General features: G+C 44.9%; 3 protein-coding genes across 8 annotated transcripts; 1 reads left to right on the forward strand and 2 right to left on the reverse strand.

Annotated features, from left to right (window-relative positions):
• Nucleotides 1-3,937: 3,937 nt before the first annotated feature.
• LOC119318323 (DNA replication licensing factor MCM5-like) lies at nucleotides 3,938-9,213 on the reverse strand. Its single transcript, XM_037592861.1, has 19 exons — nucleotides 8,950-9,213; nucleotides 8,744-8,858; nucleotides 8,507-8,650; nucleotides 8,240-8,419; nucleotides 8,037-8,135; nucleotides 7,781-7,914; nucleotides 7,599-7,704; nucleotides 7,383-7,517; nucleotides 7,204-7,281; nucleotides 6,634-6,738; nucleotides 6,458-6,549; nucleotides 6,209-6,341; nucleotides 6,007-6,102; nucleotides 5,837-5,934; nucleotides 5,670-5,760; nucleotides 4,894-5,003; nucleotides 4,596-4,725; nucleotides 4,410-4,511; nucleotides 3,938-4,297 (listed from the first exon to the last, which is right to left on the reverse strand). The coding sequence occupies exons 1-19, from the start codon at nucleotides 9,105-9,107 to the stop codon at nucleotides 4,214-4,216; spliced, it is 2,190 nt and encodes a 729-aa protein (XP_037448758.1). The 5' UTR covers nucleotides 9,108-9,213; the 3' UTR covers nucleotides 3,938-4,213.
• Nucleotides 9,214-10,753: 1,540 nt separating this feature from the next.
• LOC119318325 (aspartate aminotransferase, chloroplastic-like) lies at nucleotides 10,754-15,006 on the forward strand. 2 transcript variants are annotated; one of them, XM_037592868.1, is made up of 12 exons: nucleotides 10,754-10,903; nucleotides 10,995-11,054; nucleotides 11,512-11,691; nucleotides 12,236-12,430; nucleotides 12,506-12,544; nucleotides 12,658-12,747; nucleotides 12,868-12,976; nucleotides 13,093-13,202; nucleotides 13,595-13,738; nucleotides 13,819-13,985; nucleotides 14,199-14,463; nucleotides 14,583-15,006. In XM_037592868.1, the coding sequence occupies exons 1-12, from the start codon at nucleotides 10,847-10,849 to the stop codon at nucleotides 14,712-14,714; spliced, it is 1,548 nt and encodes a 515-aa protein (XP_037448765.1). In that variant the 5' UTR covers nucleotides 10,754-10,846; the 3' UTR covers nucleotides 14,715-15,006. The 2 variants fall into 2 exon arrangements, with proteins under 2 accessions (XP_037448765.1, XP_037448766.1); XM_037592869.1 differs by lacking the exon at nucleotides 11,512-11,691 and having other exon boundaries at nucleotides 10,755-10,903.
• A 738-nt stretch (nucleotides 15,007-15,744) lies between these two features.
• On the reverse strand, nucleotides 15,745-22,286 carry LOC119318324 (leukocyte receptor cluster member 8-like). 5 transcript variants are annotated; one of them, XM_037592865.1, is made up of 9 exons: nucleotides 22,132-22,286; nucleotides 20,737-20,923; nucleotides 18,984-20,667; nucleotides 18,235-18,375; nucleotides 18,070-18,129; nucleotides 17,492-17,622; nucleotides 16,922-17,055; nucleotides 16,596-16,786; nucleotides 15,745-16,109 (listed from the first exon to the last, which is right to left on the reverse strand). In XM_037592865.1, exons 1-9 carry the CDS (start codon nucleotides 22,205-22,207, stop codon nucleotides 16,041-16,043), a joined length of 2,673 nt encoding a protein of 890 aa, XP_037448762.1. In that variant the 5' UTR covers nucleotides 22,208-22,286; the 3' UTR covers nucleotides 15,745-16,040. The 5 variants fall into 5 exon arrangements, with proteins under 5 accessions (XP_037448762.1, XP_037448760.1, XP_037448759.1 ...); XM_037592863.1 differs by having other exon boundaries at nucleotides 20,728-20,923; XM_037592862.1 differs by having other exon boundaries at nucleotides 18,984-20,923.
• Nucleotides 22,287-23,249: the final 963 nt, after the last annotated feature.

Raw genomic sequence — 23,249 nt, forward strand, 5'->3', positions numbered from 1 at the left:
CGTGTCGAAGCACGACTTAGAGGCATAACCGCATTGAAAGTAATGTTGCAAGTGAGGTAATCTTCACACAACCCATGTAATACAATAAGGGAAAAGATACATAGTTGGCTTACAATCGCCACTTCACACAATTACATAAATAAAGCATTACATCAACCAGATACAATCAAGGTCCGACTACGGAACCAAAATAAAAAAAGACTACCCCGAATGCTATACAGATTCCCGATCGACCCCAACTGGGCCCCACTATTGATCAACTAGAATGAAACAACACAAAGGACAATATCTTCATCGAGCTTCTCCTTGAGCTTGGTTGCGTCACCTGCAAACTGGTTTGGGAAGTATCTGTGAGTCACGGGGACTCAGCAATCTCACACCCTCGCGATCAAGACTATTTAAGCTTATAGGTAAGGTAAAGGTATGATGTGGAGCTGCAGCAAGCGACTAGCATATATGGTGGCTAAAGATACACAAATGAGAGCGAGAAGAGAAGGCAAAAGCACGGTCGAACAACTATGATCAAGAAGTGATCCTAGAACAACCTACGTCAAGCATAACTCCAACACCGTGTTCACTTCGCGGACTCCGCCGGAAAGAGACCATCACGGTTACACACACGGTTGATGTGTTTTAGTTAAGGTCAACTTCAGGTTTTCTACAACCGGACATTAACAAATTTCCATCTGCCCATAACCGCGGGCACGGCTTTCGGAAGTTCAAAACCCTGCAGGGGTGTCCCAACTTAGCCCATCACAAGCTCTCACGGTCAACGAAGGATATTTCTTCTCCCAAGACAATCCGATCAGACTCGGCATCCAGGTTACAAGACATTTCGACAATGGTAAAATAAGTCCAGCAACACCGCCCGAATGTGCCGACAAATCCCGATAAGAGCTGCACATATCTCGTTCTCAGGGCACACTCAGATGAGCTCTCCACACAACTAAAACCAAACCTCGAGTTTCCCCGAGGGGGCGCTGGACAGGGCTCTAGTTTGGACCAACACTCAGAGGAGCACTGGCCCGGGGGAGGAGGGGGGGGGGGTAAAATAATGATGACCCTCAGGAGCGCGACTTCCAAGGGAAAAGAGGCTAGGTGGCGAATGGTAAAACCAATGTTGGGCATTGCTGGAGGAGTTTTATTCAAGGCGAACTGTCAAGGGGGTCCCATTATAACCCAACCGCGTAAGGAACGCAAAATCCGGGAACATAGCACCGATATGACGGAAACTAGGGCGGCAAGAGTGGAACAAAACACCAGGCATAAGGCCGAGCCTTCCACCTTTTACCAAGTATATAGATGCATTAATTAAATAAGAGATATTGTGATATCCCAACAAAATATCCATGTTCCAACATGGAACAAGCTCCAATCTTCACCCGCAACTAACAACGCTATAAGAGGGGGTGAGCAAAGCGGTAACATAGCCAAACAACGGTTTGCTAGGACAAGGTGGGTTAGAGGATTGGCTTAACAATATGGGAGGCATGATAAGCAAGTGGTAGGTATCGCAGCATAGGCATAGCAAAAGAGCGAGCAACTAAGCAAGCAAAGATAGAAGTGATTTCGAGGGTATGGTCATCTTGCCTGAAATCCCGCAAGGAAGAAGAACGAGTCCAAATGAGGTGCGGTTTTCGGCCACGCGATCGTGATCAAACGACCGAGATGATGGAGAGGTCTTAGGTGGGTTTTGGGCCAAATTTGGAGGGGTGTTGGGCTGCAACACACACGAGGCCTTTTCGGTCCCTCGGTTAACCGTTGGAGTATCAAACGAAGTCCAAATGGCACGAAACTTGACACGCGGTCTACCGATAGTAAACCAAAGCCGCATGATAAGTCTCGGTCCAATCCGAAAACGTTTAATACCCGCACACGAAAAGAAGTAGAAAGGGACATCGGGTGACATAGGAGCGCCGGATTGCAAAACGGACAACGGGGAAAATGCTCGGATGCATGAGACGAACAAGTATGCAATGAAATGCACATGATGACATGATATGCAATGCATGACTTGCAAGCAATGACAAGGCAACAACAGCGAATAACTGGAGGACACCTGGCACATCGGTCTCGGGGCGTTACAAAACAACAAGGGAGTGGTCAAAGTACTAGCTAGAACATGTTACTGTCGGGCCAAGTCCCTCCACATTGAGGTGTGTTGCTCGCAAGTCCAACACATGTGAGCCGTTGATCTCAATTACATCGAACGGTTGTGAGAGCTTCCTAATGAAGGGAGTAGAAGAAAACTCTAGCCACTCCACTCATGTATGGTGGTGGCTGCCATTGTGAGAGTGAGAGAGGACACATAGAACAACACAACTCATGAGAAGAGAGAAAGAAGGAGAGGTAATTCTATCCAGACTTGATGTATATGACTAGACTAAGGTGGTTGTCAAAGGCTCAAACATGCTTGCGGCACCAAACTTGATGCGTTAGTTCCTTACTTTGAGCATCAAATATGAGAGTGGTTTCGTCGGTTCAGTCTGCTGCAGTTTCAGCACATAATAGTTTTTGGAGACAAATAAATTGGGTAGGCAAACGGCGTTCAATTAAGTTGAAATTTGGAGCGTATCTCAGGAACTTGTGTCTATTTGTCTGAAAATTTTGTGTTGTTTGTCTCAGTGGTTTGATAGCAGCTGGCGAAATATAGAAGGAGACAAATTGTGTTTACTACTATTTGTTGAAATCTTGTCTCTTGTAGTAGTAGTAGTTGCTGTTGTTCTTGGCTGACAACATGTTGAATGTGTTGTAAATCTCTCTAGAGAATCTAGAGAAGACTCTATACTCGTTCATGTTTTTTTTACTCCTAGATCTTTTCATGTTAAATTTCTGTGTCACATGTGGATGTTGTTTGTGTTTATCCTGTTGCTTAATTGTTGGTTAAACTTGTCCTCAAAATTCATTACAAATGGAGGGAGTTGCATTGTGCTGTGCATAATGGTTGTGTCGGTGGGAACTAGTGCATTGCTTTGTTGTTTTCATTGCTCGCCAGAGAGGCATATAACAATGATGTAGTCCCAACATTTAGAACATCAAGAAAGTTGTCCAAGGCATAGTTTTTCTGGACTCCATAACCCTCCAAGCAAAACACATACGACCAACTAAAAAAAAGTTTCATTAAAAGGTGCTTACATTTTCCACATGGTTTCATTTTTAGAGAAATAGTAGGCGAGTTAACCTATTGGCTAATGCACATTTTTTGTTAGATTATGTACATTACTAACAAATAAAACTACAAAGACCTGCAAAACTGGCCAGCCAGCAATGGAAATCACAAGGTTTTCTCCTAGCTTTGCGACAAACCTTCTCCGGGAATATACATCATTAAATATATTCTTTTTAACAATTTGGCATAGAAACTCTCAAATTCAAGATCTTCAGCCACACCAAAGGGACCAACCTTACATTTTTAGAGGATATAGTACTTGGCATAATACTCAGGTACAGGATAGTCAGAGCTATAATTCCGCTCCCTTTAAAAGCATGGCATGTTCAAAGTCATTAGCATCAAACAGCGCTGCCCATTTTCAGGTTGATCTTTTTTTTTTGCTTCTAATAGACTCTCCATAGTATTACCAGCCTAACACTTGACTCTTTGAAGATGTGCAGAACTATTTAAACGTCACTACACCTTCTAGTTTATGGACTATATGGTACTGGTTAGGGTTCAGGTGAATCGTTCATGTTCATGTTCATCTTCTTCCCCAACTGCCCCACGTACCACCGGCCTAACCACCGCCCCCAGCCATCCTCTAGCCCCAGTGATGAACAGATTTTCCAAGCAAACCTACTAAATTCAGGCAACTTACAAGTAGCTAAACTGGGACTATATACCTATGTGTAGTGACTTGAAGATGTTATTTAAACTCAAGCATAAGCAAAGATTAAAAAAAACAGATTTTGGACAAAGAAAACAGGCAAAGGGCTGACAGCAGAACAACACAGGGCAAAGAGCAAGTTTCAGTTTCCTAGGCATACTCTGCTCAGCTGCAGAACGCCCAAATGATTCATGAATGAACTTACTGTGGTACATCTTCAGTTCGACAAGATAATTCAGGGCTACAGCTACAGCTTTAAGTAGTACAACTACAACTCAATTTCAACGAAGCAACAAATTTCCTCAGGAAACAGGCTGCAGTGTCAGCACTACTTATACACACACATCAGATGGCCAGAGGGTTCCATGGTAGTTCCATCGGTTCAGTTCAGCTCAAGCCTTGCGGACAATCACATGGCGCTCCCTCTTGTACTCCACTTCGTCCCTCTGGTGCATGATCACAAGGGCTCTTCTCACCTGAAGCAGCAAAGGTAAAGCATGGTGAGAAACCGAGTGGCTACAGATTATTTTTATGCATGACATTTCTAATGTGAGAAAAATCTGATGTGTGGGATGACAGGATGCTTACAATGGATTCATTCAACCCCATCCGGTTCAGTTCATCGAGCAGCCGACGTTCGGATATGTGGCTCCCGATTCCCATCCTTCTCTTTATCTGCGCTTCTGCTTGCTGTTGGGATGAAGTGAACGATAAGCTCAGCAGATGCAAAAGGTTGAAAACGCTGGGTTTTAGTTTTGGATGCAATAGACTCACCTTGATTTCGTTTGCGATCTCCGGTGACAAGTTCAGATGCTCGTTGATTCCAGATCTTGCGGCGTCCACAGTGGAGACGTTGAACAGTCTAAATGCCTCTTCAATGTGCTCTGGCGTAGCCACACTAGTCCTGAGAACCACTCACATGTCAGCAAGGAATGCCATGATATTTGTTTGCCAGAACTTTAGCCACAAGTCATGATGTTAAATACATAAAGATCTTCTAAATGTACCAGAATCAAGCAAGTGGCAAAACAATGTTTGTGGAATAATTAGCATGTGATCAGATTGCACTTACAATCTCATCTTTGCAAGAGATTCGCTCAACCGTATAATAGCTTCAAGCTGCCTCACAGTGATGGGTATGGCTGCAGCTCTTCCTGTCTCATGGGATTGTTGTCTCATTTTCTGCATAATGATAAAACAAATAGGTAAATGTCTCGTATAAAAATGATAACTATCGTCTAAAAAAATTGGATTATGACAATCACCATGAAACTATCATAAAAAAGGTCTTGAGATTTTCAGAAAGCAGATGCAGAGAATTATTCAAACTGTTGCGGCATTTGCCAGAAAAAGATGCAGTGGCAGAAATCCAGCCAGAACTAAATCACCATCCTTTGGAACAGCAAACATAAACATGGAGAAGCTCAAACTCACGCAATAGCAAAACACATGTACACAGTAATCACCAAGACAAGAAAAAAATATGAATAAAATCACAGTATACAGCAACAGTTTATCATGTCCATTCAAGCTTCTGATCAGTAAGTTCCCAATCTCTATTTTATCATCATTAACGCAAACTTCAACTCTACATGTCTTCTCTTGTGCCTGGCAAAGAAGAAATCTTCACCAAAGGCACAGATAAAGCTTATATGTAGAGGAGCGTGTTATAATAAGATTTGGCTAACTTTCATCATTTCAGATGGAAAAAAATTTGGACCTTCCTCTTAACTTTAAAAGGCTTCCAAACAAGGAAATAGCAAGTCCAAATAACAGATATGTTCTCATGAACTTTAAGCTGACTCATTATGTAACCAGGTAACAAGGTGAAATTCTGCATAGACATACCTGTCTGATCTCAACGTATTTGTTCTGCAGCATCTCTGCTGCTTTTTCTGAGAGTCGTGGTCTACATGTGTTGCGGCAGTACTCAACGTACCTGCAGATTTGTGACATTGTGAATATGATGGAGTTTGACAAATTGAGTGAAACATAATATGAAGACCCAACCACACCTTTTCAGCCAATTCTCTCCTTCATTGGTATCTGCGTTCCTGTTTACTTGAGTTGCAGCACCACTGGCATGCACCTTAATGATGTGGTTTGCTATTCGCTGCATTTGAAGTTCATTTAGTCTTTGAACTTAAAAAATTACAAGTATCTGAAGAAAGAAATTGATCCATACCTTATCTTGCTCATACATTCTGACATCTTTAACTATGAAGATTAGATCAAATCGAGAAAGGATTGTTGTCTGCAGGTCTATGTTATCTTGTGCAGTCTGATGAACAGCAGAAGACAGTTTATCAAACTTAGCACTAGAATAGTATATTCATTTTAAAATCGAAATAGTAGGCAAGACAATGAAAAAAAACAGATTGACTAACCTTAAGGTCATCATAACGCCCTGAAATTGGATTGGCAGCTGCAAGAACTGAGGTCCTTGAATTAAGTACTGTTGTAATGCCAGCCTTGGCAATAGATATTGTCTGCTGCTCCATGGCCTCATGAATTGCAACTCTGGAACCACACAAGAATAACAAAACAGATTAAAACGAGTATGAGAGAGAGGGTACAAAATAAACAGGTACACAATGTTATATTCTAGTTTTGACTAATAATTGGTTAAATTTTACCTGTCTTCAGGCCTCATTTTGTCAAATTCATCAATACAAACTACTCCACCATCAGCCAATACCATGGCTCCTCCTTCCAAATAAAACTCACGCTGTGCAGGAAAAGAATAGCCTTTTACACACAGAACAAAAACTTGAGAGTAACAGAATAAGTAATTTGATTTAGACAAGCATACCGAGTTACTATCCCGGGTTACAGATGCTGTAAGACCAGCTGCAGATGAACCTTTTCCAGAGGTATAGACTGCAATTGGTGCTGTCTTCTCTACAAACTTCAGAAACTGTCCAAATGTAGAAATGCATGTCACTCACTCAGAAATCATTGGTCTTTATAATAGTGTAAAAACCAGAAACAATTAATTTTGGCAAATTATGTTAACTAAACTAGTGTATCACATGAATTCAGAGTGCAAGCCGTGACATTTTTTAGTGAAAGGGTAGCACTTCTGCATAATGCACAATAAAAGGTTGAGTACTGAGTACGTAAGTATAATCTACTGACACATGCAACAGCAAAAGGAGAGCAGGAGCTTAATCCCTGAAAGTTGGCTGACTTGAAAGCTACTTGCTAGTTCAAGGTATCAAACTAGATTATGTTTCTCTCCTTCCAAATATTCCAGCAAGCGATATCAGTAATCACTTACAAATTTCAACAACTCCAGGGAGTTGACAAGACTAATATGACCTATATTGTCATGTTTTTTGCCAACAAACTAAATGCTGTGATAACTTAAAACAGCACTTGCCTGGGATTTTGCTGTGGATGGATCACCCAAAAGCAAGGCATGAATGTCCCCTCTCAAACGGACGCCATCTGGTAGCCTCTGCAGTAGACAATAGTTCAAACAGCATGGGAGCACTCACGATTAGCTACGGGATACAGATTAATTTGCAATGCATATCAGAGGCTGATAATATCAAATACCTTCTTTGATCCCCCAAACAGAAGGCAAGCAATAGCTTTCTTGACATCACCATGACCATAAATTGAAGGGCCTATCATTGAACAAATCTTGGCATATGCATCCGGCCTCTGTGCAAATTCTTTGAATTCCATTTCCTGCAACCAAACAAGAAAGTTAACATTACAGGAAAAAAGTGCAACTCCCATGATTAATGAAAACACTAAAAATTAAACTACCTCATCGAGTGTGAAATGTGAGGGGCCATTTGTGTTGTCATCTCGAGACTGCTCTAACCCCACGATTCTAATGTAGGGCTGTTTAACTCCAACAGCACCTTTCTGGCTGCAAAATGAATGTACAGCGGCATCAGCCATGTAACCAGCTTAGCTAACAGCAAAAACTCAGTTCTGAAACATACTTGTTCGTCCCGGATGCTTGGAATACACTGTAGATGCCAATCACAGTTAATCTAGTCCCTGGAACAATTGTCTGAACAAGATGTCTGTCTACAGAAAGCAGCACATTCCTTGGAAGCTCACCAGTTGGTACATCCTGGAAGATGATATTAATAAAGATTAATGATTGTTGTCATGTCACAGTAGTTGGCAAGTGAACATCGTATAAAAACGGATTACTGCACAACTCAGCAGTTCTGCAGGAAGCATAATACTAACCTCAGGATTTTCCTGCAATTTGAGAGTCTGTAGATCCACATACTTGCTCTTGTCAGGGACTGCAATCCAGGGGTCCAGGGGGCAAGGCTCTTCTCCGGGCTAAGGAAACGAAACGATCAGATACATCAGTACCACCACCATTAATAACAATACAAAAACTAAACAGCAGGGCAATGATTGAATATGATCACTGGGAAATATACCTGAGGAACATGATCACAGGATCGTGGGACAATAGCCCCACCTAGGCCTGGCCTGCACGGCACAGTCCTCACACTCCTGCAGTTCTTGCAGAGCAGTGTCACATGAGTGGCCTTGGCTTTCACCCTCGATGCGGCAATTGCAATACCCGCAATCTTCACCAGTTTGGACATGTAATCCGCCTGTAATTTTTTTGTTGGTTATCAAAATGGAGTTCCTAAAACTCTCTGAAATCAGCTAATTTTTACAGAATTGGTTTCAGAACTGACCCCAATAGATCTCATGGAGACGCAATTCTCCTTGGAGGACAGGAAGATCTGCACATCGCCGGTGACAGGCTCCTCCATCTCCCCGGTCTCGCCCGCGACCTTCGACCTAAGGCTGGCGAGAACCTCGGACCCGGCCGTCTCGAACTGCAGAAACCCACCACGCCAAGAATTAGACACCAATCCCTGAACCAACAGGAAAAAGACACACATGACACAGTTTCAGAGATGGCAACGCACCAGCGGCAGGTAGTCTGCGGGCGCCTTGCGGATCCTGTCGGCGAGCTCGGCGTCGAAGGCGTCGAGGTCCTCGATGGCGACGGTGACATGGTCGCGGTTGTGCACGAGGCTCTCACTGCAACATATAAACGCGTACACGGGTTAGCCTAGCCCGATTCGACAACGGCGCCAGATCTGGCGAGGGGAAGGGGAGGGGCGGGGGGTACCGGTAGGGGAAGTCGCCGGTGGGGCCGGTGAAGCCGCGGAGGAACTCCTTGAACTTGCGGAGGGCGGAGTGGCGGGTGATGTCGGCGGCGGCGGGGTCGCCCTGCGGGAACTGCGCCTGGTCGCTGTAGAAGACGGCGCCCTCGTCCCAGCCCGACATGGCGGCGGCGGCGGCGAGGAGAGGGGCACGGGCGCGTGCGTGGGCGGGTGGGTGCGGACGCGGCGGGGAATGGGAGAGGATGGGAAGGGAGACGGCGAGGGGGGTGGGGATGGGAGTGGTGGCGCGAAGAGGGTAATAGAGAGGGTGGTTTGGCGGGAAAGCGGTGCGCGTTTTGGCGGGAGTCCGCGCTCGTGCTCCTCTAGGGTTTGGTTGGGTTGTTCTTGCGGCGAGGCCGGGTTCGTTGGTGGGCTCATAGTGTGTGGGCTTGGGCCTGGACTGATAGTGGGCTGGTAAAGGTGTCCTAAGTGCCTCTTCTCTTTTTACTAAAAAAACCTTTTTGATGCTAAAAAAAACTATTTTCTTCTTCAACAAAAATTCCTTTTTTTCTTGGACGAAAATATTGTATCTCAAAGATTATTCCATTGCATATTCATTCTTAACAAAAAAATGTTATGTGTATACAATATATGCATATTAATATTTGCTTAACCGAAGACTGTAACATTTATGGTCATTCTATAGGAGATTGTAAAGTAGGGCGCGTACATCGCATTTTGCAACTGCAAACAAACAGTACTAGAATTGATAAAAGTCCATATATTGTATGCGGATCAGTAAGGGGCGCCCCAAATCTTTTTTTTTTTGTTACTCTGAAAAATGCTCTTTTTTTTTACTAAATGTTTTCTTTTTTTTCTTGAAATAAATATTTTCTTAAGATATTATTGTCAGAAAATGGTTATTATCTATTTACAAACGGACGACCTGAGTTCCATTTTATTCCTTTTGGAAGGAATACATATAATATCTTCTTAACTAAAAGCATGCAAATTTTGGTCATTTTCTTAAGAGATTGTGGAGTAAGTTCAGACACCACATTATTACAGAAAAGTAATTCTAGAATGAACAAGAATTATGTGGATTCGCACAAGAGGCTTGCTACTTACGAAAATTTAACATGCAATACATATGATACGTTTTTTGTCTAGCTTTTGCTTCCACTTAATCAATACATATTGAAATGGTGATGGAAGGGGAGGCAACAGAGAAAACGGCGAGAAGAGGAGTTAGGACGACCAAAAGAAAAGAGAAGGAGGAGAAGAACATTGAGACGGACGATGGTGTATGGGTTTAATTAAACCTCCCTACGCGGCCATGTCGGTGAAGCGCGAGAGATTTTGTTGACTTGGCATGCACGTGTCTCTTAAAACAAAAGTGCACTTCCAATTTAGGTTAGTTCTAGAACTGGACTACAGATGGTTGCTCGTCCTCAAAGTAACTGGCAAAAGGCAGATTGATTTACTCTTGTCGAGATTCCGGACACAATTGTGTCATGCCGTTTCAATTTTTAACTACCGAGTTGCGCCGAAGGTGGTCGTTCTTCCACACTAGCTTTTGACAAATGGAAAAGGCAAGCATGTTTTTTTTTTGACAAAATATTGAAGGTAGACAAACAATTCTCTCTTTGAGCGCAACCCAGGGAATACCGTGGGTGTAAAATGCAGCTTGGGCCTGGTTTTCGGAAGCAGAGTGGCTCGAAATCGACGGCCGAGGCTCGGCCACGTCGCCCTCCCGGTTCGAATCCGCGGCCCCGGAAGTCGACAGCAGAACCGAACCGTCCAACAAGACCAACCTCAGTTCCGACGGAGACTCCAAGGCCATCGCCATCCACCCGTGCTCCGCTCTGATCCCAGATCACCCTCGCCCCATCCTCCGCGCGCTGCAGCTCTCGCCCCACGCGGATGGCCTCCGCCCTCTCCGCCCCGGCGGCCTCCGCCGTCGCCGCCGCCCGGTGCAAGGCACGGGCCCGCCTCCTCTGATGCCGAACGCGTCTGTCTCTCTGCCGGTGCGGTGGATTCTGAACCTTTTCTCTTTTTGTCGTGGGCGCAGGTGTTCGGAGGAGGAAGGAACGATGGGAGGGCCGGGTGCCGCGTCGGGGTCGCGAGGAAGGTGATTGGTCCGATCCTGTGTCCCCGCTCGCTCTGGCTTACCCAGATCCCGCATTTGATTTGTGAAGAATTGGTTTGGTTCTGTAACGCGACTGTGCTAGATGGTTCCGGGCCCTGTCACAGGTGTTCATGCGTGCACGATTTGTTGACTGATCCAATTCAGGGCTGCTAGTGGTTCAGTGTTCATATGCACGGTAATGCTCAGAATCGACTAAGCAAGCTCCTACATAGTCTGCACCGTGATTGGCAATCATGCATGATGCTGCAAGCTTTTAGAACAACAGCGGTTCATGGAGTACCATGCACTGGACTGCTGGGGTGCCTCCTGGGATTCAGCCGTCACGAAGCTCTGATATATGCACATTTTCTGTTATAAAATTTCTGTGGCCTCGTAACTTGCTTCCTGGGCCAGTAATTCAGGACTGCTAGTGGTTTTACTTGCGGTGTTCTCGATTCAGGGCTGTGATTTCCAATTGTGCACGATGCCACAAGCTTTTAGAACCATACTGAGTCACGCGGAATCGTATCTGGGCTGCTGGTGCCTCCTGGGATTCAGACTTCGCATGACTCCGATACGCACCTTTCCTAGCAATTCAATTTTTCAGCGACCTTTCAGCTCTGCTAGTCGGGACAGAGTAGTAAGTACTCCCTCCGTCCGGAATTACTAGTATAGACGTATTTTAATTCTAGATACATCCATTTCTCTGACAAGTATTTCCGGATGGAGGGAGTAGAAATAATAATAATCAGGAACACTCTTAAGGATTCGGAGGATCGAGTGTCGTCTGTGAATAACTTCTGTTCATCATAAATCATAAAGTATGCTGACTTCTTTTGAGAACAAGCAGTCATTGACACATGAACAATCATGAAGCTGCGCTTTTATTCTGCACAGCTATAAACATGCGCGTGCTTAGTCCAGGCTTCTTCTGGTAGAAGTAGTTATACGTATTTACTGTACTTATAGTGATAGGACCACTCTAGAGTTGCTTGTTTCAAAGTTGAGGCACATTGCAGTTGGTTGTGTAGCTGGTTAAGCCAGCATCTCTGTTTCTCCATGGATAATCCTTTTGCATGTGACGTCAGCTGTGTCTTGAAGCCTGGTGCCAGGCCAATATTTGACATCTCTTGATATGGTTTGTGTTTTGAAATTTAATTCTTCCTTTGCCGTTTTGGATGCAGAATACTAGCCACATAACGATGGCAGTTGCAGTAGATGCTTCTCGCTTTGAAGGAGTGCCAATGGCCCCTCCAGACCCGATTCTTGGGGTTTCGGAAGCATTTAAAGCAGACACAAGTGATCTGAAGCTCAACCTTGGCGTTGGTGCCTATAGAACGGAAGAGCTACAGCCCGCTGTCCTCAATGTTGTCAAGAAGGTAAGTCTAATCGTCCTTGGCATTTCCTGAATAATTTAGGTTCCTATTTTGATGTGCTACTGCTACATGTGGTAGGCTGAAAAACTTATGTTGGAGAAAGGAGAAAACAAGGAGGTACGATGGAAATTTTACAATTCGGATGATTTGGACTTGGGTCATAAAGAATCATATTATCCTTCTCTTCTTTCACTGAGAATGAAAGGCTGAATGTTTTCTTTATGGTGCAGTATCTTCCTATTGAAGGCTTCGCTGCATTTAACAAAGCAACTGCAGATCTATTGCTTGGAGCTGACAATCCTGTCATCAAGCAAGGACGGGTATGGATTATGCAGCCCTTGCCATCGCTCTTGTTATATTATGACTGCCTGACAAGCTGTCACCTGAGGAGTTTCCTCTTATGTTTAGTTAACCTTATTTAGTAACCACTCCTATTGTAGGTTGCTACTCTTCAGTCTCTCTCAGGGACTGGATCATTACGCCTTGCTGCAGCTTTTATTCAGAGATACTTCCCTGATGCGAAAGTACTTATATCATCTCCCACATGGGGTATGTATGGCGAACTGGGAACTGCAACTAGTGCTCATGACTTCATGTGCATAAGTCTATTTTTCATTGTTTTCTGTGGTGAATCTAAAAAATTCGTCCAATTTATATGTTAACAGGAAACCACAAAAACATATTCAATGATGCTAGGGTACCATGGTCAGAATACCGGTATTATGATCCCAGGACTGTTGGGCTGGATTTTGAAGGAATGATAGCTGACATACAGGTACTTAAAATATCTGTACCAAGAAAATTAACCATTATTCAAATATTGCTCTTTATATTGCTATCTTTAATTGGATGAACTTCGTTACGAGTAGTTTTTTTTTCATTCTATTGGGTTGCACTCACTGGCAGAGCGTCAGGTTGGGTCATGTGTTGTCCCATCCTTCTCTTAGGATTTGATTTTTTTTGCCTCACTAGCAACAAATGGACCGCTCTGCTGAGCTGGCCCCGTCCTGTGCTCCCCCAGTGGTTGCACTATTTTGTTTGAACTGCAATGGTTGCACTCATCATAGGAAACTTGCAATCTGGAAATGAAGTGACTTTTCCTTTTTACTATCGTTAACTTATGCACCAGTTATTGTTTGACCTAATGTTTTACTCTTTGCAAACTAGGCTGCCCCAGAGGGGTCTTTTGTTCTGCTACATGGTTGTGCTCACAATCCAACTGGAATTGACCCAACTCCTGAACAGTGGGAGAAACTGGCAGATGTGATTGAAGAGAAAAGGCATATGCCTTTCTTTGATGTTGCCTATCAGGTGAGTCGTTTTCATGCGAGTTTTTTTTTAACTTTATTTTCACAATTTGCCTCTTACTGACTGTTATATTTTCTTTGTAGGGTTTTGCCAGTGGAAGCCTTGATGAAGATGCATCTTCTGTCAGGCTGTTTGTTAAGCGTGGTCTGGAAGTGTTTGTTGCACAGTCTTACAGCAAGAACCTTGGTCTATATGCAGAAAGGATCGGTGCGATAAATGTCATTTGCTCAGCACCGGAAGTTGCAGATAGGTAATCTTGTGTTTTAAATGGTCGACTGCTTGCCTACCTGCCTTTTCCCCTTACATTCAGTTGCATGAAATGCTATTTTGAATTTCGGCACCCTCATCCTGCACACTGTATGGTGATAGTCCTGCTTAGGGTAAACCAAATTGTTGCAACGGTGTCTTCACTGTAAGAATATGTATGTATTGTCTATTTATTATGACACTGGAAACTTTGCAGGGTGAAGAGCCAGTTGAAGCGATTGGCACGGCCCATGTACTCAAACCCACCTATTCACGGTGCCAAGATCGTCGCCAACGTTGTTGGAGACCCTACCATGTTCGGTGAGTGGAAAGAAGAGATGGAACAAATGGCCGGTCGGATCAAGAACGTTCGGCAGAAGCTTTACGATAGCTTGACTGCAAAGGATCAGTCTGGCAAGGACTGGTCTTTCATTCTGAGCCAGATAGGCATGTTCTCGTTCACAGGCTTGAACAGACCCCAGGTGACTTTGCCTATGAATCCCACAGATGACAAACTGTTTTGACGTATTATCTTTGAATGATATGTCGGCAAAACGTATCATTGTGTAACCGTCTAAGTTCCCTCTTTCGTGTTTTGCAGAGCGATAACATGACCGATAAATGGCACATATACATGACCAAGGACGGGAGGATTTCGTTGGCGGGGTTGAACCTGGCGAAGTGCGAGTACCTTGCCGATGCCATCATCGACTCCTTCCACAATGTCAACTAGATTATGATTTGCGTCGCGGCCACGCTACTGCGATTAGTTCCTTCCATAGTTTGCTGGGATTTTTGGGTCCTTCCAGCTCGAGTTTTTAGTCGCGATGCTGATGACGTGTCCGGTGATTCAGAGGTACAGTAATAAATAATTTGGCAAAACTCACGGATGCTAGGCGCTATGCACTTGTACCGTTGTACGGTCCTTGCAAGCTTGTAATGCTGATTAATTATGTATGATGGCATCTCCAATTAGCCTTTTGAGTGCTATATCTCAAAGTTTCTTTTTTGGTCAAGAGGTATTATTATTTCTGGACTTTGATTGTTCGGTTACCGGAGGTCGGCATGGGCAGCTGTGTGTGTTTTCCCATGAGCAATGCCCGGAGATTATGGAATGCGTCGGGGCCTCTAAAATGTACTTCAAAGTTTTTCTCGGCTCACAAATTTTTTTTCCGCGGCTCTGGGTCAATGGCAAAACCAGCGGGTTTCTGATAGCAACTGCTGTGCCCTCAGTGTTTTAAGCACCTACCGACTCTTGCGATTGCATCTTCTACTCTGCTGGGTGCTGCAAGTTCTTACGTACCAGCCATTCTGGCTCTCACAGCTGCAGCAGGTGATACGAGTACTATACAAATAATTTGAATCCAAAATCAACTTCAATTGCAAATCTTTTCCTAGTGTAGTCCGGAGATCTAGCAGATGCTAACCTGATAGAAATGAGTAGTTCAGACCACAGACTGCAGTTAAATGGGCAAATTTGTCCTTGCCAAAGGAAATCTGAAGAGTTTACATCGGCTCTTAACGCTGCTGAATATAGGGCGGAATAGGACGGTTGGCTGTTCTAGGAGCCCCAAGGATAGGAAAAGGTTTGACGGTTGCTCAGCACGCCAGTGAGAGCAACCGTGGACTGACAGAAAAACATCTGACATGAGAAGTTCTTCCATAAGGAACATCGTTACTTTGCCCGAATGAGCTCTTCATTCAACATTTCCAAGTTTTTAAGAAAAGCGAATATCACCCGGCAGACGCTTGAAACGAGGAGCTACCACGACAACTACTTCACATATTAACGATGTTACTACATGGGGACCCATATTCTTGCTCAACCACATGCAAGCCGCAATGGCAGATCCAAGAGCTGAAAAAAGAAATAAATCTGTTCTAGCTAAGCTACTGAGCCAACCAACAGGATCCGTGATAAGTTTCAGTAGTAACATCAGGGAGGACATACAACAAGTGATGAGTTCACCAAGAGCTACATTGTTTCAGCGTTATCAAGCACCATTCCCGAGCAGAGGAGTTTTGATCAGTGATTCTTCAGTTCAACCGGCGGTTCAGATCAGCGGGCTTGGAAAGCACGAATACCATCAGCAGCAAGTTCTGGCTTAGAGACGAGAGCTGTAGAGTCCTGCAAAATGGCAAGGCATGTGTTAGGCTGCAGCATTAGGCTTACAGTTTTGGTTAATCCTTCTGGAGTCACTAGTTTCAGAAATCTGGTAGCAATCTGATAGGAAATATATCCCGTGATTTAAATAGCAGCAGATAAATAACATGCTGGCAACAGAGTGGCAAAAGCTATATCATTTCTATAACAACCTCAACCTCGAGCATTTTGTGAGCGCACTATCCGTTGATCACATAAGTGCAGACCCATCATGCAATTTACAATTACGTATGCATCATGTGTTTGAGTGATGAAAAATTCAGAGCATGTCATTTCAGCATTTAACAAAGCTACAGGCCACATTGCCTTCAGGTCAGAAACAAAGAATGAACAGATAATTTTCTGTCAGATAGGTAGCAAAAAATGAATCCTGGGGGATCCCAAAAGCTAGTAGCTGGAGTAAATGCGGCGATTGGCTAAGTGTACAAAGGTATAATGCGAGGTAGGTACCTTTGGCAGTAAAGCCATCTCCCCATTCTCGAAGGATGATAAAACAGCACCATGACTTTTAAGCCAATCAACACTTCCGTCTACTGCAGCAAAACCTAAGATTTTGGATACGTATTTAACAGGTATCTTGGTTGCGTAGGCCTTTGCCATACATTTTAAACCTTCAAATCTCATCTTCTCAAAGCAGAGACCTAGAAAATCGTAAGCATGTTCACCATTAACTACAATTAGCATAAATGGTAACCAACGGTTGTTATCAACATAGTCTAATAACCACATATCTGATGACCATTTGCATAAGAAAGTCTAGGAAAGATTTAACTTACACATCAGGTAGCCATTGAGGTTTGGAGCCACCTTGTAGAGTTTGAAAAATGATGCATAGTTCCCTGTCTGTATACTGTGAGCCACTTCTTTGGCATGCTTCACAGTTTCTTGCTGTTTCAGGTCGCTTGACAGCCTAGGAAACAAAATGAACAGTGTGGTCTTTAATTAGTGGCAAAACATTGGAGCAGTTATTCAGATTCGATACCTTACTTGCATAATGCACGAGGGCTTTTGTGCAAAAGATTATTTAAGTTGCCATAAGGTGCAGTGGCAGGTGACATATAATGGCTGTCTGGTTGAGTTACAGGAGCCGGTCTTATTTCTAGACAATAATACACCAGTATGTTATCTGATTTTGATGAATGTTAAAAGATCAGTTCACAACCACGGTTAACAGCATTTATTTGAGTAGGTTGTGTCTGTTTTGAAAACTCAACTATGACACTAATAGAACAAGGGTATACAACATATCTATTTAACTGTGCCAGTGAACCTATCGATGATATTTTTAACCGTACTAACCCTACTCTGTTTGCTTTTTATGTCACAATAAAAGGAAAAATATATACCTTCCAAGTTTAGACATCAGTTCAGTATTTTTGTCTTGAATCGCAGACAACAATATATCATAAGCTGCAAATTCACCATGATGGCCACCATTCCGCTTATTCCCATAGAGGCAGTGCAGCTTCGTGAGGCACTGAAAATCCAAGAAGCGCGCAAGAGCAATACCATGAGATAAGTGTGTGCAAATAATCACATTACGTACAAAAAAAGGGGAGCTGTAGCAGGGCTAGAGAACAATTTCACATAAAGAACATGTTTTCCCGAATTCTAATTCTGATAAGCTTGAAGTTGATTTATATATGCAAAAAAGGTACCAATTCTAACTCATGTACAGCCACAAATAGCTAATGATGCATAGAAGACAAACATAACAGATTTGCCATATATCTCAAACCAAGTATTCTTTAATACTCCCTCCGTTCTAAATTACTTGTCTTGGATTTGTCTAGATACAGAAGTATCTAGCACTAAAATGAGTCTAGATACATCTGTATCTAGACAAATCCAAGACAAGTAATTCGGAACGGAGGGAGTATATCTCAAACCAAGCATTCTTTAATGTATCTCAAGGAGTACTAACCAAGTTAAGTTCAGCCATATCTCGATTGCACAACGCAAGTCTTGCATGATACTCATAAACCTGAAAAGGTAGAAAATGGTTGTAGAAGAGAAAAGGATATGTTAGAACAACAATGTAGTCTGGTGCCACAAGTGAAATAGGGAAAATATAATTTGTGGGAATAACCTGCACAGAAAGTTCATCCTCTATGTTCTGGATAGTCATATCTTGACGAATTGATTTCAGTTGATCTGTTTTAAAATTGTAGTCTTTACTTGAGACCTGGACAAACTTCAGGGCTTCTACAAGTACAAGCTTTGGTCTTATCTGAAAGACAGGAAAAGAGGTCAATTGCTGTTTAGAAGTAGCAAAAGGAAAATAAAAGTATATCAAAGGAAGAAAAGGAATTCAGAGAAACATGAGTAGTGGTTACTGCATAACTACAGTATTTGGCTCTGACATTCAGAAATTTGAACTTCACAAATAATAGTACTAAATAAGATAGGAAATCCATAGTAGTGGTTACTGTATAACTACAGTAATTTGACATACTACAGCAGAAATCAATGGCTCATAGCCAGATTTGCACAAGAATCAGTCAATGAACAGTTCATATACATATACAGTCAAAAAACAGATGTCATACATAGATGATCGAAGCTACAAAATCTTTCCTACATCTAATATAGCAGACAGACATTAGTCAAGTTTGGGCTGTAGCAGAAATTTTCTATGCAGGAGATATACCAACGATGCAATTTGCAAGCAGCTATTCAATGGCTAATGACTGATGCTGAGCTACAACATGGGATCAATAACACGGTCCGGTAAAAGATGGACGGCAAGTGGGATCTGGGAACTATGATTTCAAGGCATCTTCTTTCAAAACACTCACACCAATAGCAATTCAACTGAAAGTTCACTGAAAGTCTTACCTTTGTTGCATCTGGAGGCCCGGTGAGACGGAAGTAGCCTTTCTGTACATCTGTGCACATCCCTACAATCAGACCAGAGGTGATAGTCCCATCTCCTTCATCCACCGTAGCTTCTGGCTTGATCTTTCCTTCATAATTTGCAGCTTCCGGTCTGACCGCCCCATTTGAATCATCATGCTTAGATTCCGAAGGACGCTGCGGCTCCTCGACTCCTGTCGACTTGATAGCACCTGCCACTTGCTTCTCCGACAGCACTCCGCGCACAGGGCGGGGCAACCTCTTCCGGGGGAATGCCTTGCGTCGGCTGCCGCCCGACGCTTCAGGCCCAGTACGCAGCGCAGGGAGTACCGAGCTCTGGTGTCCGCTGCCGCCCGACGCTTCAGGCTCGGTGCGCAGCGCAGGGAGTACCGAGCTCTGGCGAGGCGATCGCTGGCGTCCGCTGCCGCCTGGCGGCCCAGTTTGCTGGAGCCCGCCCCTCCCGCGAAAGAACCGCCGTGGTGGGAAGCCCCCTCTGCCGCCCCCGAGATTGTGTGGAGGCGGCGGGCCCAAAGGGTAGGGCTCCCCACGGTCTCCTGTCTCCAGGAACGAGCCCCCACGGTCTCCACGTGGCGAGCTCTGCTGCCCCAGTCTCTCCATGGAGCGCTGCGTCCAGGGGTCATGGCCGTCAGACCCCGGGAACAGAGCTCCCCGCCGGCGATCCTGAGGAGACGGTGTCCATCGCCTCTCGCCCTCCAAGATTATGGCAGGGGAGCGCTCGGGGAACATGGCTCCATGGGAGAATCTTGGACGGGGTGTCGCCTCGAAGCCGTCGCCGCGGCCGCGCTCCACCGGGAAGGGGCCGGAGCGATAGAACGTGTCATCGCGGGACTGCACGTGACCGCGTCCCTCGTGGCGCCCTGGCGGCGACGAGCCACGCCGCCTGCGATCATCCAAAGCTGGTGTCCAATCCCTTGGTCTTGAACTGGAGCACTGGTGCTCGTCCGCAAAGAAAGGCGAATGCCCGCGAGGCAAATCCCAGTCCATTGGCGACCGCGGCAGGGAGCGGTTCGGTCGCCTGAAGTCATCACCACGGCCGCGCTCGAAACGACTCTGCCCCGGGAAAGAATCAGCGAGCTCCAAGAATCTCGTAGGCGTACCGTAGTTGCCCTCGCGGCTGTACTCCGGCCAGTCATGGTCCAAGAATCCATTGCCGAAGCTGTCAGCCTCCCTCTGGGGTCCCGAAGGCGGGGGCACGCGCCATGGCTCGAATCTTGGCCGAGGGCCGTAGGGCTCCTCGCGGCTGTAATCGATGTAGCGCCGGAGACGAAGGGGACTAGGGGAGGCGAGGGTGGCCGCTCCAAGAAGGCCGCAGGAGGAGAAGGCGCGCCTGTCCAGGAGGGCGCGAAGTCCCGAGGGGGTGAGCGCCAGAGATGGCGGTTTCTGTAGTTGGCCGGCGATGCCTGGCGTTCCCTCTTGCGTGGTGGTGATCGGCCTAAGCGCCGACGAGGATCCATTTGCTTGTGGTGGCTGGCGGGTTCTTGGGAAAGTGTGGAAGAGGACTTGAGATTGGCTGATCAGAAAATTAGCCGTGGCAGGAGGGGCTATTTGAAGCGCCCTCGTAGGAACTCGGGCTTCTCGAGCCGTTAAGATTTGCGGCTGCGTCTTTTTTTTTTCCTTCTTCTTCTTCTGAAGTACCACTATGTACCTAAAACCCTGCTTAGTATGTTGGATATCCAAGCATGAAATTGCAATACAAAAGGCTGACCTTGCATACATTCTGGAACGAGATTGCGAACGGCTTGCCGAGAAGCCTTGATTCGCCTTGATGACAGCCGGTATGAACTCTGAAGCCTGGTTTCCAAGTAGGAAGCGTAGCTCGTCAGAGACTGTCATACGCCTACCTGACGGAGATATCCGCGGCATATGCATGCTCTGACTGAAAACTTCGCCGATGTTCCGCCCTGAAATTGCCAGGAGCAGCCAAACTTTGAGAAGAAGAATACAGAGTCATGGCGGTTTATATTAATTACAGAAGGCATGAGGCCTGACGGCCATGGAAAAGGATGAGTTGTAGCTGTTGGATAATTAATTAATGTTGTCCGCATAAGATGATCTTGCCGATTTCATGCCGGCGACATAAACCCTACAGTCGAACAGCGGGTATTTTTATAGTTGGACTATATTCCCGCCAACTCTTCCGACACAAGGTCAGCACAAAGCCGTTCACTGAAATGAACTCTGACTAGAGCCAGCTCCCAAATTGGGAATGTGGGATCAGAAGAGAGTAGAGGTGGCTATAGCCTAGAGATCCCTAACCAAAGGTAATGACCTCAAGGCGACGATCCTCCGCAACTATGCCTTGCAGATTCTGTCAAACCGGTAGTTATGTAGATGATGCGTTATTTGAAATGTAGTAAGGTCCAAATTATTCTATGGTCTAGGAAAGTACACACCATATCCAGCAAAGTTAAGGAGACCGGCCTGCGAAATTTTATGGCAACTTCTATTCTTGTTACTCTTACTCTACACAAACAAGTTAAGTAGTTGTAATGCACGTGATATATCGCGTGTATTCACACCAGCTCAGCTGACTACTCTAGCTTACAGAACCTATAGGAATCGCGATACATCAACTAGCAACGACATGGCAACAAAATCAACTGACTTAAGTTCATAGAACTTGAGCCATTAGTGCCGTTGGACAAGGCTGCAAGTCTACAAGAAGCAAAAGTTAGCAAGACAGTAATCAGCCCGGGAGCAAGTTCTGTTCAGTAGTTCACTACAACATTGCAACTGAAGCAACTATGAACTACCAAAGCGAGCCAGCAACAGCATGCTAATTAAACAAGATTAAATTACATGGGCAGGCAGGCTGGTGGTGGTGGTGGTACTAGCACCGGCAGTGTGTACAGACTAGTGGAAGGTCGGATCCTAGACATTGTCGCGAGGGATGCGCCTCTGCCCTCTGGGAGATTCTGTCGAGCGCGTGGCGTGCCCGCGCTTGCGGGGGTGTGCCTGCTGACGCTACGAGAGGCTCGGGGAGACAAACAAGAACGAAATTGACAATGGGATCGCAACAATCGACGAGGGAAAGCTCGATTCTATTTGCAGGGGAGATGCCCGGGCAAACAAAAGTAAAAAAAATCACGGGATGGTACGAGCCGAGCACCTGCGGCTGGAGGAGGAGCGCAGCCACAGGCCAGAGCTTGCCGACGCGGAGAAGACGAGGAGCACGACGCCGGCATACCGCCCAGGATGGCGCGAGCTCCAGGTCCTTCTTGGCACCCCCCGTGCGCGCGCAAGTCGCTTGCTCTGAGTCCCGCCTGTTCGCCTTGTCCCGAGCGGCGGAGCCGCCGCGGCCGCGGCCGCCTGCTTCGGCCGCGAGTCTATGGCTTTGGGATGCCACCATTAGTTTTTTTAAGGGAAGATGCCACTTTTTTTTTGAGATTATAAGGGACTTTTACTCGATCGTAAACTAATACTCCCTGCGTCCCAAAATAACTTTCTTAAGTTTAGTATACAATTTTGTACTAAACCTAATACAAAGTTAAGACACTTATTTTGAAACAAATGAGTATAAAATTGTTTAAGGGTTGTTTGGATAAGGAGAATATACAAAACACGATCTCTATAAATAGGAAACAGTTCTAACAATCATGTCTTTTACGATACCCAAATTCTTTAAAGTGCATGCGCACTTTTTTGGCAAAACGAGGAGCCTGGCTCACAACACATGCATGCACTTAATTTCTTTTGTCTGCTAGTGCATGTGACCGTGGCATTAAATGCGTCACAGTGCTCCTTTAGTATGGAACAGATAGATTCATGTACATTCATTTTGGGTTCTTAAAAATTCAAAAAAGCATATCTTTCCAACCACGTGTTGGAATTCAAATTTGTTTTCACTGTTGAAATCCTCGCGACGAGATCTTTCAAACTAGATCCCGCATGAGTATATTTTGACGAAATTTTTTCGATGCCAACTTTAGGGGCTATATTGTGCAACATTTAGTATTGATGATGCAACTTTTTTCAAAATCAATTTTAGAGCTGTACGATCCAACCACTGATGAGGCTATAACATAGCAACTAACAACCGACTTTTGTGATGCACAACTAGTCTACTGTCCCAGTCAACTATCTAGTAGTAGATGTGCAACCCTCTCCTACCTACTTATGGATGCCTACTGTTGGCACATCCTGCCCCACCTTCCCTACCAGCGATATGTGCAACTTAGTATGTTGTTCAAGCCAACTATCTATTAGTCGATGTGCAACTCTTTCCCC

The sequence above is a fragment of the Triticum dicoccoides genome, chromosome 6A (assembly GCF_002162155.2).
Source record: "Triticum dicoccoides isolate Atlit2015 ecotype Zavitan chromosome 6A, WEW_v2.0, whole genome shotgun sequence".
NCBI lineage: Eukaryota > Viridiplantae > Streptophyta > Magnoliopsida > Poales > Poaceae > Triticum > Triticum dicoccoides.